The sequence below is a fragment of the Pseudophryne corroboree genome, chromosome 11 (genome assembly GCF_028390025.1).
Source record: "Pseudophryne corroboree isolate aPseCor3 chromosome 11, aPseCor3.hap2, whole genome shotgun sequence".
NCBI classification, from domain to species: Eukaryota; Metazoa; Chordata; class Amphibia; order Anura; family Myobatrachidae; genus Pseudophryne; species Pseudophryne corroboree.
This window is the reverse complement of record NC_086454.1, coordinates 44,665,693-44,686,275: the sequence shown is the minus strand read 5'-3', so window position 1 is coordinate 44,686,275 and position 20,583 is coordinate 44,665,693. Positions and strand designations below refer to the sequence as shown.

At 47.1% G+C, this 20,583-nt stretch overlaps 1 protein-coding gene across 1 annotated transcript in view; it reads right to left on the bottom strand.

Annotated features, from left to right (window-relative positions):
* Nucleotides 1-20,583, bottom strand: part of OTOG (otogelin) — a 416,567-nt gene that overhangs the window by 11,697 nt on the left and 384,287 nt on the right. Inside the window, exons 48-51 of the mRNA XM_063944165.1 lie at nt 12,816-12,856; nt 6,704-6,779; nt 2,745-2,923; nt 1,013-1,117 (exon numbers count right to left, since the gene is read on the bottom strand). Coding sequence (XP_063800235.1) covers nt 1,013-1,117; nt 2,745-2,923; nt 6,704-6,779; nt 12,816-12,856 — 401 coding nt within the window. The remainder of the gene's footprint in view (nt 1-1,012; nt 1,118-2,744; nt 2,924-6,703; nt 6,780-12,815; nt 12,857-20,583) is intronic.

Below are 20,583 nucleotides of genomic sequence, written 5' to 3'. Positions count from 1 at the left end.
AGATCACTTGTGTAACATATGCTGTGAGTCAGTCTATGACATTAATAGTGCATTCTGCTACAGATTACTTGTGTAACGTATCCTGTGAGTGAGTCAGTGTATGACATTAATAGTGCATTCTATTACAGATCACTTGTGTAACGTATCCTGTGATTGAGTCAGTGTATGACATTAATAGTGCATTCTTTTACAGATCACTTGTGTAAAGTATCCAGTGAGTCAGTGAATGACATTGATAGTGCATTCTGTTACAGATCACTCATTTAACATATGCTGTGAGTCAGTGAATGAATGATATTAATAGTGCATTCTATTACAGATTACATGTGTAACATATCCTGTGACTCAGTGAATGATATTAATAGTGTAATCTATTACAGATTACATGTGTAACATATCCTGTGACTCAGTGAATGATATTAATAGTGCATTCTATTACAGATTACATGTGTAACATATCCTGTGGCTCAGTGAATGATATTAATAGTGCATTCTATTACAGATTACATGTGTAACATATCCTGTGACTCAGTGAATGATATTAATAGTGTAATCTATTACAGATTACTTGTGTAAAGTATCCAGTGAGTCAGTGAATGACATTAATAGTGCATTCTATTACAGATCACTTGTGTAAAGTATCCAGTGAGTCAGTGAATGATATTAATAGTGTAATCTATTACAGATTACTTGTGTAACGTATCCTGTGAGTCAGTGAATGACATTATTAGTGTATTCTATTACAGATTTCTTGTGTAACGTGTCCTGTGAGTGACTCAGGGAAGAACATTTATAGTGCATTTTATTACAGACCATTGGTAAGTTCTTCTGTGGTAACAATGTAACATATCTTGTGAGTTAGTAAAGGACAATAGAGCATTCAGATCACTAGTGTAACAATGTAACGTTCCCTTAGATCACTAGTTCAACAATGTAACATAGCCCTTGAGTGAGTTAGATGGACAGTAATGCATTCAGATCACTAGTGGAACCATGTAACAGTATAACGTACCCTGTGAGTGAGGACTGTACCATTCAGCAGGGTCTGGATGCAGGACACGTTGCGGCAGTGCCCGCAGCACCTGCTCACCTCTCTTGGTGGTTCATACATCTGGTTCTGAGAAGCAACATGAGATTTTTTTAATTAAAACATAAAGGGGGAGATTCAAATGTTTGAAAAGTCGGTTGGGAGTCTGTTTTTTCCTATCTAACAGACAGGAAAAAACAGACACCCAACCGACTTTTCAAACATTTGAATCTCCCCCAAAGAGTACAAAATAATGAAATCCTGTCATTCATGAATTAGAAATATAAAAGTATGAGAAATATCTCTAAACCCCAGAATCTGATATACAGACTAGGAGACAACAGTTTGAGAAGGGCCCCAGCCAGATACTGTTGCGTCTGTTGCTACACAAAGACTGATGGACTGCAATATTTCTGGTGGATACTGTGAAATACTGTACAGGTCTATGTAATGGTTCCCTCTTCATTTCCACCAGTGACTGGTCTATAGAATAGAATATATTATTTCTAATAATACTCCAAGTGAACCTCTGATGAAGTTGACTTGTTCAACGAAACACGTATGGTTGCCCTATTTGCACACCCTCTGGGAGACTTATACCAGTTAATCACCTATGGCACTACCCCATCTCCTCCTGGCCCATTCATAAGCCCTGGAGCGAAATTCTCCATATAGACTGCGTCCAGCTGTACAAGGCAGCGCTATCTGGTCTAGAAGTGGAACTTGGCTTCACCCTGTACCGCTGTTTCATCTTCTCTCTGTGGAACTATACGTGGACACTAGGGACGCCAATCCCGGGCCATTTTTTCAATCCCGCGTATCGGGACTGAAAAATGGTCAATCTCGGAATTCCCGGGATACACGGGATTGGCTTTCAACTGTGTACGGCCGTCCCCCACGCCCCGCCCCGCAGACATAAATACACTTACAAACCTGCGGCGAGTGAATGCAGAGGGAGCTGGCTGCACGCGGGAGGAGGCAGCGTTTGAGTGCAGGGAGAGCCGGAAGCAGGTGGCGGGTGAGTGCAGGGGGAGCCGGGAGGAGACGGCGGGTGAAGACCGCCGTACCTACCAGCCCTGCAGCTGCTGACAGCGCAGCGTGACCTCACAGTCACAGGTCACGCTGCGCGGGGGAGCTGGGAGCAGGAAGCTGGGCAGCGTCTGAGCGTCCTGAGGACGCTCAACGCTGATTCCTCAATCCCCGGGATTGGAGCTTCCAATCCCGGGATTGAATCTCGGCCATTTTGGGGCCTAAATCCCGGGATTGGCCTCCCTAGTGGACACTCTACGAATAGCTACACCATGCAGATCCACCCCACGATTAAGCAGGTAACATGTATTCCATCAGTACTGTACATTTGGACTAATTATTTTGTTTAAGAATGTTACTGTACTTTTACTTGTCAGGTGCTGGACCAGAAAGTGGTTTATTCAAACATACAGATGGAGCTACGTTCATTTTGCCTTCTCTGCTGCACCTAGGTGCACCATGGTTTATTAGCATAAATCCTTCATCTACTGTTCTCAGCTGCAATACAATACAGAGAGAACAATACAGCAGGGGATTAAGTCCGACTGACCTGGCTCAATTAATCCTATTAAAGGCCAAGATGAAGATGGCTCCACCTGCATTTTATGTGGTGTGTAACATCTTAAACACACAGTTACTTTATAAATGAAAATACATTTCCTATTATCAGAATTGAGGACCCTCTTACCGGCTGGCACTTGGCGGCACAGTTCAGGGAGGTGACGTTGATCTGGTGATACCTGGTAACCGGGTCTATGACAGACGTACAGTGCGATGAGTGACAGACGCCCTGGGGTGTATGCTCCACAATGGTCTGTCCCGGCCTCAGGATACCGCGCTCCTTACTCAGACACACGGTGTCCTTTACTGAGACAGCAGAGAAACACGTTGTCAGGATTCTAAGTGATCATAGAGTAACAACTGTTCCTCTCATTAGGGGAAGGAGGGGGGGGGGTTTCTATTATACTGGCACAATTATAACAAAAATATACTCTGAAGCAGATTATATTCACTTTATCTTTTTAGAATTCTGTAAAAACATCAGTTATTTGCACAGAGAACCTGGTTTTCTATATAATTCGATCCACCCTAATTCCATCTATAGACTCTGGTGAAAGAGTGCCCCCAGTGGACAGATAATATAATAACGACAATACATCTAGATATAGAACCTGGTGGTTACAGATAGGGGAGTACTCCTGTTTTATTCAGCAAGAAGGGACACAGGCCCAAATGTATTAAGCCTTAAAAAGTGATAAAGTGGAGACGGATAAAGAGCGATAAATGACCAGCCAATCAGCTCCTGTCATTTTTCAAACACAGCCTGTGACATGGCAGTTAGGAAGCTGATTGGCTGGTACTTTATCACTGTTTGAGGGTCATTCTGACCTGATCGCTCGCTGCCGTTTATTGCGGCGTAGCGATCGAGTCAGAAGTGCGCATGCACTGGCGACGCAGTGTGCTGGTGCATGGCTGACAGCCAAAGGCTGTCATTGCCTAGCGATCGCCTCTGCCTGATTGACAGGCAGAGGCAGTTGCTGGGCGGGAGAGGGCAGCACGGCGGTGTTTGGCCGCCTTTTTGTGGGCGCGCTCCGGCCAGCGCAGGCGTGGCCGGACCGTGCAGGGGGGCAGGCCACAGCGGCTGCGTGACGTCTGCCGTTGCGACCTGGGCAGTGACGTGTAGCTCCCGGCCAGCACGCAAAAGCTGCGCTGGTCGGGAGCTACTTGTGAAGTACAAAAGCATCGCCGCTGTGTGGTGCTTTTGTACTTCTGCGGGGGGGGGGGGGGGGGGCGTTGGAACCTGACATGTGGAGCGGACTAGCCCTGTGCTGGGTGTCCCCCCGCATGTCAGTGTGCCTGGTCGTAGCCCTGCAAAATTCTGCAGGGCTATAATCAGGTCTGAATTAGGCCCTTTATCCGTCTCCACTTTATCACTTATTAAGGCTTGATACATTTGGGCCACAATGCATGATGCTATTATATCGATCCATGTTTATTACAATGCATAGTACCCATGAAAGGTTCATGTCACGTACACAGTGTATGTCTGGGGATATTCTCTGTGACCTCTGCACAACACATTATTAAGTGCACCCAGAGGTCAGGATACAGAAGTGATCACAATGAGGGATGAGTTTTATTTCTGCAGAATAAGATGACATTGCCATAAATGCCCTAATACTGTGCAGTTTCTACAGTGTCGGACTGGGGCAAGAAGGGCCCCCCCGGGGAATGCACTGACAGGGGCCCATACTTAGGGGTGTGGCCAGCCTCCACAGAGTCTTGAAATACACCACAGTCCTGTGCAGGATACTGTAACATTATAATGCACAGGACTATGGTTCCACACTGTGCACTATGATCAGGTTCTAGGCTGTGCACTGTGCCCTCCAGGAGGGGGTGGGCCCTCAAGTAGTGGGGCCCATTGGGTGTTTCCCCTGAACCCCTGTGGGCCAGTCCGATCCCGAGTTTCTATTAGCTAATGCCCTCATAGTGTCCTGTTTCCAATCTTCGATACCATGATACTATTCATCCACTGATAGGCACCTTGTTACTGTCCAGGGACCGAGCATCAATATCCTATAAACTCAGAAAGGAGAATGCAGTACTCACACTGAGTGACTAGCCAAGAGGGGCAGCCACGATCAACAGCAAGCACACCTGCCCACGTGAGCCACAGACACACCTCTAGCAGATCACTATTACCCTGATACTGCCCAGATTCCCATTATTGACTCACTGGTCATTGATAACCTCAGTGTCCAGCCACTTATCACTGAAACCATGTGACTGTCCCATCACTGACCATTATTACCCTGATACTGTCCAGTCCTGATCATTAATACTATGGTACTTTACACTTAATGATCATTAATACTCTGATACTGACCAGTCACCAATCACTGTTACCCTAATACTGTACAGCAGGCATGTCAAACTTGTGGCCCTCCAGCTGTTTTGAAACTACAAGTCCCAGCATGCTTTACCAGCCGATTACTGGAAGGTATGCCAGCAAAGCATGCTGGGACTTGTAGTTTCACAACAGCTGGAGGGCCACGGGTTTGACATGCCTGCTGTACAGCCACCAACTAATTCAATTAGCGTCGGATCCATTCCGACATGCATTTGTCGGAATGGATCCGACAACCCCTATTCAAATCTCATCTCAATTCAAATTGAGATGAGGGACCCAGAGGAGGAGGAAGGGGGGGGGGGGGGGGGGGAGCCACGGGGAGACCAGCGGGGACAGCCGCCGGAGATTAGCGCTACAGTAGCGCTGGAGGAGGATGTCACACAGCCGCCCGACCTCACGGCAGTGTCCATCCGGCTCCAGCAAGCGTGACCTCACTTGCTGAAGCCGGGTGGACGCTGTCGTGAGTGGCGCGGCTGAGTGACATCCTCCTGCAGCGCTGTGCTGTAGCGCTGATCTCCCCTGTATGCTCGCGACTGTCCCCCGTCTCCCCGCAGCTCTCCCCCATCTCCTCCTCTGGGTCCCACATCTCAGTCCGACATTTTTTTATGTTGGACTGAGATGGTCGAAAAGGGTGGATCGGCAGATATTCCGCCGATCCATGTGCTTTTCGACAAGTCGAATTCATCGACTTGTCGAAAAATTTTGGGTTATATTGAATAGGTCGAATCACGATTCGACCTTAAAAAGTCGAAAACTGCCGTCTTTTCGACAGACGGCAGCTTTCGACTTCAATTGAATATACCCCATAGCCTGCATCCAGGTCAAGCAGTCCTATTATAGAAGCAGAAAAGTTCCCTCAATGTAAAATCTGATGCTGGTTCTTGGGAGATTTTCTCCAGTGATAGCAGGAACCCAGAGCGAGTTACTACATTTCTGAATGAGACCCCCCTCCGGCCCGCACAGTGTTGTCCTGGACTCAGGGCATGGCTGGCTGCCACCAGTCTCCATTACACAGTGCTGGCCTTCATACCCGGACATCTCCCAGGAACTGCAACCTCATATATATGATCACTGGGTTACTTTCCTCATGTGTCATATACAGCTGTGTCCTCATACATCTTTGCTGCAGTCACGCCAAGCAGCCTCTCTTGGCACACCAGGTCGCATGAGACTCTTCTAGCGTTGGGCGTCTTTTTTGCCAAAAATGGTGTCTCAGTCACAACACCATGTGACTAGGACGCACCGGGAGACTGTGCTGGTTAATGTGATACATGACATTTCTACATCTGTGTGTGCGACTGAGTCTCTGACTGTGTACAGGGAGTGCTACAATGTAGCAGCCGCAGCTTTTTCCCAATACAAGTTATGTACTGCTCCGTATACAGACTCAGTCACGCACAATATATACAAGTGTCATGTATCACATTATTCAGCACAGTCTCCTTGTGCATCGCAGCCGCATTGCGTTGTGACTAAAATGCATTTCCACCAAAAAAAGCCGCTTGACGGTGGCAGAGATGGACGGGACCTGCTGGCTCACTCCCGCCAGGCATCTCGCGCTGCATGGCGTACGGAGGCTGGATGTAGTATGCGGACGCACCTGTAGCAGCACCGCATTATCTATCAGACACCTGCTTAATATAAGACGCCCACTTGGTATGTACATTCCCCATTCCCTGGGCTGCTATATAGTGATGCCTCTGAGTTAGGGAGTCACGTTCCTGAGGACTTACCACACTTATATACGGTGCAGTTACAGGGGTTAGCTGTCGAGAGCCGGAATTCCTCATCAATTAGTAACTTTTCTCCCTGACATAAAACAAACACAAGTTTTTCAGAGAGGAGTCGTAAATGAATAATTCCATGTAAGTCACTTTCTAACTTCTACATTCATTACATCCCCCGTATTGGCTTTACCTGATCTATTACTACGTCTGACAGTCTCTAGTGCACATGTAATAATAGACAGCCGCAGTCACACGCAGGACGTGTGTGTAGTATGTATGATGTATGTGCTGCCTCAGTCACACGCAGGATGTGTGTGTAGTATGTATGATGTATGTGCTGCCGCAGTGACACGCAGGATGTGTGTGTAGTATGTATGATGTATGTGCTGCCTCAGTCACACGCAGGACGTGTGTGTAGTATGTATGATGTATGTGCTGGCTCAGTCACATGCAGGATGTGTGTGTAGTATGTATGATGTATGTGCTGCCGCAGTCACACGCAGGACGTGTGTGTAGTATGTATGATGTATGTGCTGCCTCAGTCACACGCAGGATGTGTGTGTAGTATGTATGATGTATGTGCTGCCTCAGTCACACGCAGGATGTGTGTGCAGTATGTATGATGTATGTGCTGCCGCAGTCACACGCAGGATGTGTGCGTAGTATGTATGATGTATGTGCTGCCTCAGTCACATGCAGGATGTGTGTGTAGTACGTGTGATGTATGTGCTGCCGCAGTGACACGCAGGATGTGTGTGTAGTATGTATGATGTATGTGCTGGATCAGTCACACGCAGGATGTGTGTGTAGTATGTATGATGTATGTGCTGCCTCAGTCACACGCAGGATGTGTGTGTAGTATGTATGATGTATGTGCTGCCGCAGTGACACGCAGGATGTGTGTGTAGTATGTATGATGTATGTGCTGGATCAGTCACACGCAGGATGTGTGTGTAGTATGTATGATGTATGTGCTGCCTCAGTCACACGCAGGATGTGTGTGTAGTACGTGTGATGTATGTGCTGCCGCAGTGACACGCAGGATGTGTGTGTAGTATGTATGATGTATGTGCTGCCGCAGTGACACGCAGGATGTGTGTGTAGTATGTATGATGTATGTGCTGCCGCAGTGACACGCAGGATGTGTGTGTAGTATGTATGATGTATGTGCTGGATCAGTCACATGCAGGATGTGTGTGTAGTATGTATGATGTATGTGCTGCCACAGTCACATGCAGGATGTGTGTGTAGTACGTGTGATGTATGTGCTGCCGCAGTGACACGCAGGATGTGTGTGTAGTATGTATGATGTATGTGCTGCCGCAGTGACACGCAGGATGTGTGTGTAGTATGTATGATGTATGTGCTGGATCAGTCACACGCAGGATGTGTGTGTAGTATGTATGATGTATGTGCTGCCGCAGTCACACGCAGGATGTGTGTGTAGTACGTGTGATGTATGTGCTGCCGCAGTGACACGCAGGATGTGTGTGTAGTATGTATGATGTATGTGCTGCCGCAGTGACACGCAGGATGTGTGTGTAGTATGTATGATGTATGTGCTGGATCAGTCACACGCAGGATGTGTGTGTAGTATGTATGATGTATGTGCTGCCGCAGTGACACGCAGGATGTGTGTGTAGTATGTATGATGTATGTGCTGCCGCAGTGACACGCAGGATGTGTGTGCAGAATGTATGATGTATGTGCTGCCGCAGTCACATGCAGGATGTGTGTGTAGTATGTATGATGTATGTGCTGCCTCAGTCACACGCAGGATGTGTGTGTAGTACGTGTGATGTATGTGCTGCCGCAGTGACACGCAGGACGTGTGTGCAGTATGTGTGATGTTGCGCTGCCGCAGTGACACGTGGGATGTGTGCGTAGTATGAGTGATGTTGTACAGCCACAATCACATGCAGGACGTGTGTGTAGTATGTATGATGTATTTGCTGCCTAAGTCACATGCAGGATGTGGGTGTAGTATGTATGATGTATGTGCTGCCGCTGTCACACGCATGACGTGTGTGCAGTATGTGTGATGTTGCGCTGCCGCAGTGACACGTGGGATGTGTGCATAGTATGTGTGATGTATGTGCTGCCACAGTCACACGCAGGATGTGTGCATAGTATGTGTGATGTATGTGCTCCCACAGTCACACGCATGACGTGTGTGCAGTATGTGTGATGTTGCGCTGCCGCAGTGACACGTGGGATGTGTGCATAGTATGTGTGATGTATGTGCTGCCACAGTCACACGCAGGATGTGTGCATAGTATGTGTGATGTATGTGCTCCCACAGTCACACGCATGATGTGTGCGTAGTATGAGTGATGTTGTACAGCCACAATCACATGCAGGATGTGTGTGTAGTATTTATGATGTAAGTTCTGCCTCAGTCACACACAGGATGTGTGTGTAGTATGTGTGATGTATGTGCTGTGATGTTCTGCCACAGTGACACGTAAGACGTGTGTAGAGTAGTATGTGTGATGTATGTGCTGCCGCAGTCACAGGCAGGATGTGTGTGTAGTATGTGTAATGTATGTGTTACCGCAGTGACACGCAGGATGTGTGTGTAGTATGTGTTATCCTGCATGTGACTATGGCAGCACAACACCACACATACTACACACACATCCTGCGTGTGACTACGGCACCACATACATCACACATACTACACACACGTCCTGCGTGTTACTGTGGCAGCACAGTGTGTATGTGCTGCCGCAGTCACACGCAGGATGTGTGTGTAGTATGTGTGGTGTTGTGCTGCCATAGTCACACGCAGGATGTGTTATGTATGTGCTGCCGCAGTCACACGCAGGAAGTGTGTAGTATGTATGATGTATGTGCTGCCCCAGTCACACGCAAGACGTGTGCGTAGTATGTGTGATGTTGTGCTGCCGCAGTCACACGCAGGACGTGTGCGTAGTATGTGTGATGTTGTGCTGCCGCAGTCACACGCAGGATGTGTGCGTAGTATGTGTGATGTTGTGCTGCCGCAGTCACACGCAGGACGTGTGCGTAGTATGTGTGATGTTGTGCTGCCGCAGTCACATGCAAGATGTGTGTGTAGTAAGTGCGATGATGTGCTGCTGCAGTCACACTTCTGGTACAGAACATGGGGGGTAATTCCAAGTTGATCGCAGCAGGAAATTTTTTAGCAGTTGGGCAAAACCATGTGCACTGCAGGGGGGGGGGGCAGATATAACATTTGCAGGGAGAGTTAGATTTGGGTGGGTTGTAGTGTTTCTTTGCAGGGTAAATACTGGCTGCTTTATTGTTACACTGCAAATTAGATTGCAGATTGAACACACCACACCCAAATCTAACTCTCTCTGCACATGTTATATCTGCCCCCCCTGCAGTGCACATGGTTTTGCCCAACTGCTAAAAAATTACCTGCTGCGATCAACTTGGAATTACCCCCATGGATAGTAAGAGTGTGAAGATACACACAGGGGGGTAAAAGATTCGTGTTTCTGCCAATTTGGAGGTAGTTTGATCTCAAATTTTATCAGATGTATTTTTCTGCAACTTTCTGTATTCATTTTCGGGAATTTACTAAGCTGCTGAGTGTCCGTTTTTCGTATTTTCCGATGTCAATGCTATTCGTATTGTCGGGCAGTGCTTTACGGGATTGATGAGTAAAACACTGCCGGACATAACACAATGAAGCCCGGCTGGATCAGTGAGATCCGTGCAGGGCTTCATTGTGTACAGTATTAAAAGAGATAAAATCATAAAAAAAAGATTGCGTGGGGTCCCCCCTCCTAAGCATAACCAGCCTCGGGCTCTTTGAGCCGGTCCTGGTTGTTTACATACAGGGGAAAAAATGACTGGGGTCCCACGTATGTAGACAACCAGGGATGGCCCTGGTTCCAAAAATGTGGGGGACAAAAGACGTAGGGGTCCCCCGTATTTTTAAAAACAGCACTGGGCTCCACTAGCAGAGAAGATAATGCCACAGCCGGGGGGCACTTTTATACTGGTCCCAGCGGCCGTGGCATTACCCCCCCCCCCCCAACTAGTCACCCCTGCCGAGGTACCCTGGAGGAGTGGGAACCCCTTAAATCAAGGGGTCCCCCCCTCCAGGCACCCAAGGGCCAGGGGTGAAGCCCGAGGCTGTCCCCTGTACCCCTGGGCAGTGGGTGCAAAGACTGATAGCCTTTTAGTGTGTAAAAAAAAAAATATTGTCTTTTGTTTTAGAACTACAAGTCCCAGCAAGCATCCCCCGCTTACTGGTACTTGGAGAACCACAAGTACCAGCATGCGGGGAAATAACGGGCCTGCTGGTACCTGTAGTTCTACAATAAAAGAAATATCCATATAAAAACAAGGCACACACACCGTGACAGTACTAATTTATTAAAACAAACGTAAACACTCATACATGCTTACCTACATTCCACACTGCCCAATCACGTCCCCTTCTCCAGTAGCATCCAATCGTGTACCTGTAAATCCCAAATTCCAATATACTCACCTATTGGTGGTCATTCCGAGTTGTTCGCTCGGTAATTTTCTTCGCATCGCAGCGATTTTCCGCTAATTGCGCATGCGCAATGTTCGCACTGCGACTGCGCCAAGTAAATTTGCTATGCAGTTAGGAATTTTACTCACGGCATTATGAGGTTTTTTCTTCGTTCTGGTGATCGTAATGTGATTGACAGGAAGTGGGTATTTTTGGGGGCGGAAACTGGCCGTTTTATGGGTGTGTGTGAAAAAACGCTGCCGTTTCTGGGAAAAACGCGGGAGTGTCTGAAGAAACGGGGGAGTGTCTGGGCGAACGCTGGGAGTGTTTGTGACGTCAAACCAGGAACGAAACTGACTGAACTGATCGCAGTTGCCGAGTAAGTCTGGAGCTACTCAGAAACTGCTAAGAAGGGTCTATTCGCAATTCTGCTAATCTTTCGTTCGCAATTTTACTATGCTAAATTTCACTCCCAGTAGGCGGCGGCTTAGCGTGTGCAAAACTGCTAAAAGCAGCTTGCGAGCGAACAACTCGGAATGAGGGCCATTATCCAGTGATGATCTGTCCTCTACTTTCCTGAAGTAATCTAAGGCCTTGCAAAAAATAAAAAATCGAAAATCCGGTCCACGCCACTAAAAGGGTTCCATGTTTACATATGGAACCCCTTTCCCCGAATGCCGGTACCCCCAAGACTCCTGTCACTGGAGATTCCAGCAGCCAATCAGGGACCGCCATGCTGTCCTGATTGACAGGCTAGTAGCGCACAGCCAATCAGGAGTAGTGCACCAGCTAGAATGGAGGATAGCTGTCCTCCATTCTAGGCTATGATGGGAACTTTGCGGTCTGTGGTTAACCGCGGGGTTAATTGGGGTCACTCTTGTGGGTGACCCCAATTAACTTCGTGGTTGACCAAGAGCCCGGTGCTGGTTGTCTAAATACGGGGGGACCCCAGTCAATTTTTCCCCGGTATTTAAACAACCAGGACCGGCTCAAAGAGCCCGAGGCTGGTTATGCTTAGGAGGGGGGACCCCACGCAATCTTTTTTAATGATTTTAACTCTTTTAATACTGTACACAATGAAGCCCTGCACGGATCTCACTGATCCAGCCGGGCTTCATTGTGTTTGTCCGGCAGTGTTTTACTCATCACTCTCGTGAAACACTGCCCGACAATACGAATAGCACTGACATCGGAAAATATGAAAAACTAAAACTCGGCAGCTTAGTAAATTCCCGAAAATGATTACAAAAAGTTGCAGAAAAATACGTCCGATAAAATTCGAAATCAAACTCCCACCAAATCGTCAGAAACACAAATCTTAGTAAATATACCCCCTGGACTGCTTTCCTACTGATAATACACAATTAGATGACATCACTAAACAGAAACACTACGATTATGCTTGTATCAGAAATTAGATGATGGGGAACTCTGCCAAAATCCTGCCACAGAGAACCCCGGTGATACTGAGGGAGGGAGTGTTAGGTCATGGGTACAAGGACCATACACGTTACAATGATAAAGCTGAGTAGCAGACAGCCGCCCCCTCCTATGTAAGAGGGGATTACAGAGAGGGCAGCGACAGGGTATTATCTCATGTAGGGGGAGTTCCCCTTTACCAGAAAGATTTGGGGTACTCACCAGATCACACTCCGGTTTTGGGATCTTCTCACAGGAGCATTCTGTTCAGATAAGGAGAATTAGCATTATAAAGTAAAATAAACTGTTTATGTATATAGTGCCTTATTTATCTATCTATCTATCTATGTATCTATCTATCTATCTATCTATCTATCTATCTATCTATCTATCTATCTATCTCTCACACACAGAGGACTAGGTGACATATCACAGAGAGCAGCGATAGATTATCCTGTCACACACACAGAGGACTAGGTGACATATCACAGAGAGCAGCGATAGATTATCCTGTCACACACACAGAGGACTAGGTGACATATCACAGAGAGTAGCGATAGATTACCCTGTCACACACACAGGGGACTAGGTGACATATCACAGAGAGCAGCGATAGATTATCCTGTCACACACACAGAGGACTAGGTGACATATCACAGAGAGCAGCGATAGATTATCCTGTCACACACACAGAGGACTAGGTGACATATCACAGAGAGTAGCGATAGATTATCCTGTCACACACACAGGGGACTAGGTGACATATCACAGAGAGCAGCGATAGATTATCCTGTCACACACACAGAGGACTAGGTGACATATCACAGAGAGTAGCGATAGATTATCCTGTCACACACACAGAGGACTAGGTGACATATCACAGAGAGTAGCGATAGATTATCCCTGTCACACACACAGAGGACTAGGTGACATATCATAGAGAGCAGTGATAGATTATCCTGTCACACACACAGGGGACTAGGTGACATATCACAGAGAGTAGCGATAGATTATCCCTGTCACACACACAGAGGACTAGGTGACATATCACAGAGAGCAGCGATAGATTATCCTGTCACACACACAGAGGACTAGGTGACATATCACAGAGAGCAGCGATAGATTATCCTGTCACACACACAGAGGACTAGGTGACATATCACAGAGAGCAGCGATAGATTATCCTGTCACACACACAGAGGACTAGGTGACATATCACAGAGAGCAGGGATAGATTATCCTGTCACACACACAGAGGACTAGGTGACATATCACAGAGAGCAGCGATAGATTATCCTGTCACACACACAGAGGACTAGGTGACATATCACAGAGAGCAGCGATAGATTATCCTGTCACACACACAGGGGACTAGGTGACATATCACAGAGAGCAGCGATAGATTATCCTGTCACACACACACAGAGGACTAGGTGACATATCACAGAGAGCAGCGATAGATTATCCTGTCACACACACAGAGGACTAGGTGACATATCACAGAGAGCAGCGATAGATTATCCTGTCACACACACAGGGGACTAGGTGACATATCACAGAGAGCAGGGATAGATTATCCTGTCACACACACAGAGGACTAGGTGACATATCACAGAGAGCAGCGATAGATTATCCTGTCACACACACAGAGGACTAGGTGACATATCACAGAGAGTAGCGATAGATTATCCTTGTCACACACACAGAGGACTAGGTGACATATCACAGAGAGCAGCGATAGATTATCCTGTCACACACACAGAGGACTAGGTGACATATCACAGAGAGCAGCGATAGATTATCCCTGTCATACACACAGAGGACTAGGTGACATATCACAGAGAGTAGCGATAGATTATCCCTGTCACACACACAGAGGACTAGGTGACATATCACAGAGAGCAGCGATAGATTATCCTGTCACACACACAGAGAACTAGGTGACATATCACAGAGAGCAGCGATAGATTATCCTGTCACACACACAGAGGACTAGGTGACATATCACAGAGAGCAGCGATAGATTATCCTGTCACACACACACAGAGGACTAGGTGACATATCACAGAGAGCAGCGATAGATTATCCCCGTCACACACACACAGGACTAGGTGACATATCACAGAGAGCAGCGATAGATTATCCCCGTCACACACACACAGGACTAGGTGACATATCACAGAGAGCAGCGATAGATTATCCTGTCACACACACAGAGGACTAGGTGACATATCACAGAGAGCAGCGATAGATTATCCTGTCACACACACAGAGGACTAGGTGACATATCAGAGAGAGCAGCGATAGATTATCCTGTCACACACACAGAGGACTAGGTGACATATCACAGAGAGCAGCGATAGATTATCCCTGTCACACACACAGAGGACTAGGTGACATATCACAGAGAGTAGCGATAGATTATCCTGTCACACACACAGAGGACTAGGTGACATATCACAGAGAGCAGCGATAGATTATCCTGTCACACACACAGAGGACTAGGTGACATATCACAGAGAGCAGCGATAGATTATCCTGTCACACACACAGGGGACTAGGTGACATATCACAGAGAGCAGCGATAGATTATCCTGTCACACACACAGAGGACTAGGTGACATATCACAGAGAGCAGCGATAGATTATCCTGTCACACACACAGAGGACTAGGTGACATATCACAGAGAGCAGCGATAGATTATCCCTGTCACACACACAGGGGACTAGGTGACATATCAAAGAGAGCAGCGATAGATTATCCCTGTCACACACACAGAGGACTAGGTGACATATCACAGAGAGCAGCGATAGATTATCCCTGTCACACACACAGAGGACTAGGTGACATATCACAGAGAGCAGCGATAGATTATCCTGTCACACACACAGAGGACTAGGTGACATATCACAGAGAGTAGCGATAGATTATACCTGTCACACACACAGAGGACTAGGTGACATATCACAGAGAGCAGCGATAGATTATACCTGTCACACACACAGAGGACTAGGTGACATATCACAGAGAGCAGCGATAGATTATGCCTGTCACACACACAGGGGACTAGGTGACATATCACAGAGAGCAGCGATAGATTATCCCTGTCACACACACAGAGGACTAGGTGACATATCACAGAGAGCAGCGATAGATTATCCTGTCACACACACAGAGGACTAGGTGACATATCACAGAGAGCAGCGATAGATTATCCCTGTCACACACACAGAGGACTAGGTGACATATCAGAGAGCAGCGATAGATTATCCCTGTCACACACACAGACGACTAGGTGACATATCACAGAGAGTAGCGATTGATTATCCTGTCACACACACAGAGGACAAGGTGACATATCACAGAGAGCAGCGATAGATTATCCTGTCACACACACAGAGGACTAGGTGACATATCACAGAGAGCAGCAATAGATTATCCCGTCACACACACAGAGGACTAGGTGACATATCACAGAGAGCAGCGATAGATTATCCTGTCACACACACAGAGGACTAGGTGACATATCACAGAGAGCAGCGATAGATTATCCTGTCACACACACAGAGGACTAGGTGACATATCACAGAGAGCAGCGATAGATTATCCTGTCACACACACAGGGGACTAGGTGACATATCACAGAGAGCAGCGATAGATTATCCTGTCACACAAACACACACAGGGGACTAGGTGACATATCACAGAGAGCAGCGATAGATTATCCTGTCACACATACAGAGGACTAGGTGACATATCACAGAGAGCAGCGATAGATTATCCTGTCACACACACAGGGGACTAGGTGACATATCACAGAGAGCAGCGATAGATTATCCTGTCACACACACAGAGGACTAGGTGACATATCACAGAGAGCAGCGATAGATTATCCTGTCACACACACAGGGGACTAGGTGACATATCACAGAGAGCAGCGATAGATTATCCTGTCACACACACAGAGGACTAGGTGACATATCACAGAGAGCAGGGATAGATTATCCTGTCACACACACAGGGGACTAGGTGACATATCACAGAGAGTAGCGATAGATTATCCTGTCACACACACAGGGGACTAGGTGACATATCACAGAGAGCAGCGATAGATTATCCTGTCACACACACAGAGGACTAGGTGACATATCACAGAGAGCAGCGATAGATTATCCTGTCACACACACAGAGGACTAGGTGACATATCACAGAGAGCAGCGATAGATTATCCTGTCACACACACAGAGGACTAGGTGACATATCACAGAGAGCAGCGATAGATTATCCTGTCACACACACAGGGGACTAGGTGACATATCACAGAGAGCAGCGATAGATTATCCTGTCACACACACAGAGGACTAGGTGACATATCACAGAGAGCAGCGATAGATTATCCTGTCACACACAGAGGACTAGGTGACATATCACAGAGAGCACCGATAGATTATCCTGTCACACACACAGAGGACTAGGTGACATATCACAGAGAGCAGCGATAGATTATCCTGTCACACACACAGGGGACTAGGTGACATATCACAGAGAGCAGCGATAGATTATCCTGTCACACACACAGAGGACTAGGTGACATATCACAGAGAGCAGCGATAGATTATCCTGTCACACACACACAGAGGACTAGGTGACATATCACAGAGAGCAGCGATAGATTATCCTGTCACACACACAGAGGACTAGGTGACATATCACAGAGAGCAGTGATAGATTATCCTGTCACACACACAGAGGACTAGGTGACATATCACAGAGAGCAGCGATAGATTATCCTGTCACACACACAGGGGACTAGGTGACATATCACAGAGAGCAGCGATAGATTTTCCTGTCACACACACAGAGGACTAGGTGACATATCACAGAAAGCAGGGATAGATTATCCTGTCACACACACAGGGGACTAGGTGACATATCACAGAGAGCAGCGATAGATTATCCTGTCACACACACAGGGGACTAGGTGACATATCACAGAGAGCAGCGATAGATTATCCTGTCACACACACAGGGGACTAGGTGACATATCACAGAGAGCAGCGATAGATTATCCTGTCACACACACAGAGGACTAGGTGACATATCACAGAGAGCAGCGATAGATTATCCTGTCACACACACAAGGCACTAGGTGACATATCACAGAGAGTAGCGATAGATTATCCTGTCACACACACAGGGGACTAGGTGACATATCACAGAGAGCAGCGATAGATTATCCTGTCACACACACAGAGGACTAGGTGACATATCACAGAGAGCAGCGATAGATTATCCTGTCACACACACAGGCGACTAGGTGACATATCACAGAGAGCAGCGATAGATTATCCCTGTCACACACACAGAGGACTAGGTGACATATCACAGAGAGCAGCGATAGATTATCCCTGTCACACACACAGGGGACTAGGTGACATATCACAGAGAGCAGCGATAGATTATCCTGTCACACACACAGAGGACTAGGTGACATATCACAGAGAGCAGCGATAGATTATCCTGTCACACACACAGAGGACTAGGTGACATATCACAGAGAGCAGCGATAGATTATCCTGTCACACACACAGAGGACTAGGTGACATATCACAGAGAGCAGCGATAGATTATCCTGTCACACACACAGGGGACTAGGTGACATATCACAGAAAGTAGCGATAGATTATCCTGTCACACACACAGGGGACTAGGTGACATATCACAGAGAGCAGCGATAGATTATCCTGTCACACACACAGAGGACTAGGTGACATATCACAGAGAGCAGCGATAGATTATCCTGTCACACACACAGAGGACTAGGTGACATATCACAGAGAGCAGTGATAGATTATCCTGTCACACACACAGAGGACTAGGTGACATATCACAGAGAGCAGCGATAGATTATCCCTGTCACACACACAGAGGACTAGGTGACATATCACAGAGAGCAGCGATAGATTATCCCTGTCACACACACAGAGGACTAGGTGACATATCACAGAGAGCAGCGATAGATTATCCTGTCACACACACAGGGGACTAGGTGACATATCACAGAGAGCAGCGATAGATTATCCCTGTCACACACACAGAGGACTAGGTGACATATCACAGAAAGCAGCGATAGATTATCCCTGTCACACACACAGAGGACTAGGTGACATATCACAGAGAGCAGCGATAGATTATCCTGTCACACACACAGAGGACTAGGTGACATATCACAGAGAGCAGCGATAGATTATCCCTGTCACACACACAGAGGACTAGGTGACATATCACAGAGAGCAGTGATAGATTATCCTGTCACACACACAGAGGACTAGGTGACATATCACAGAGAGCATCGATAGATTATCCTGTCACACACACAGAGGACTAGGTGACATATCACAGAGAGCAGCGATAGATTATGCCTGTCACACACACAGAGGACTAGGTGACATATCACAGAGAGCAGCGATAGATTATCCTGTCAAATACACAGAGGACTAGGTGACATATCACAGAGAGCAGCGATAGATTATCCTGTCACACACACAGAGGACTAGGTGACATATCACAGAGAGCAGGGATAGATTATCCTGTCACACACACAGGGGACTAGGTGACATATCACAGAGAGCAGCGATAGATTATCCTGTCACACACACAGGGGACTAGGTGACATATCACAGAGAGCAGCGATAGATTATCCCTGTCACACACACAGAGGACTAGGTGACATATCACAGAGAGCAGCGATAGATTATCCTGTCACACACACAGAGGACTAGGTGACATATCACAGAGAGCAGCGATAGATTATCCTGTCACACACACAGAGGACTAGGTGACATATCACAGAGAGCAGCGATAGATTATCCTGTCACACACACAGAGGGACTAGGTGACATATCACAGAGAGCAGCGATAGATTATCCTGTCACACACACAGAGGACTAGGTGACATATCACAGAGAGCAGCGATAGATTATCCTGTCACACACACAGGGGACTAGGTGACATATCACAGAGAGCAGCGATAGATTATCCTGTCACACACACAGAGGACTAGGTGACATATCACAGAGAGTAGCGATAGATTATCCTGTCACACACACAGAGGACTAGGTGACATATCACAGAGAGTAGCGATAGATTATCCCTGTCACACACACAGAGGACTAGGTGACATATCATAGAGAGCAGTGATAGATTATCCTGTCACACACACAGGGGACTAGGTGACATATCACAGAGAGTAGCGATAGATTATCCCTGTCACACACACAGAGGACTAGGTGACATATCACAGAGAGCAGCGATAGATTATCCTGTCACACACACAGAGGACTAGGTGACATATCACAGAGAGCAGCGATAGATTATCCTGTCACACACACAGAGGACTAGGTGACATATCACAGAGAGCAGCGATAGATTATCCTGTCACACACACAGAGGACTAGGTGACATATCACAGAGAGCAGGGATAGATTATCCTGTCACACACACAGAGGACTAGGTGACATATCACAGAGAGCAGCGATAGATTATCCTGTCACACACACAGAGGACTAGGTGACATATCACAGAGAGCAGCGATAGATTATCCTGTCACACACACAGGGGACTAGGTGACATATCACAGAGAGCAGCGATAGATTATCCTGTCACACACACAGAGGACTAGGTAACATATCACAGAGAGCAGCGATAGATTATCCTGTCACACACACAGAGGACTAGGTGACATATCACAGAGAGCAGCGATAGATTATCCTGTCACACACACAGAGGACTAGGTGACATATCACAGAGAGCAGCGATAGATTATCCTGTCACACACACAGAGGACTAGGTGACATATCACAGAGAGCAGCGATAGATTATCCTGTCACACACACAGGGGACTAGGTGACATATCACAGAGAGCAGGGATAGATTATCCTGTCACACACACAGAGGACTAGGTGACATATCACAGAGAGCAGCGATAGA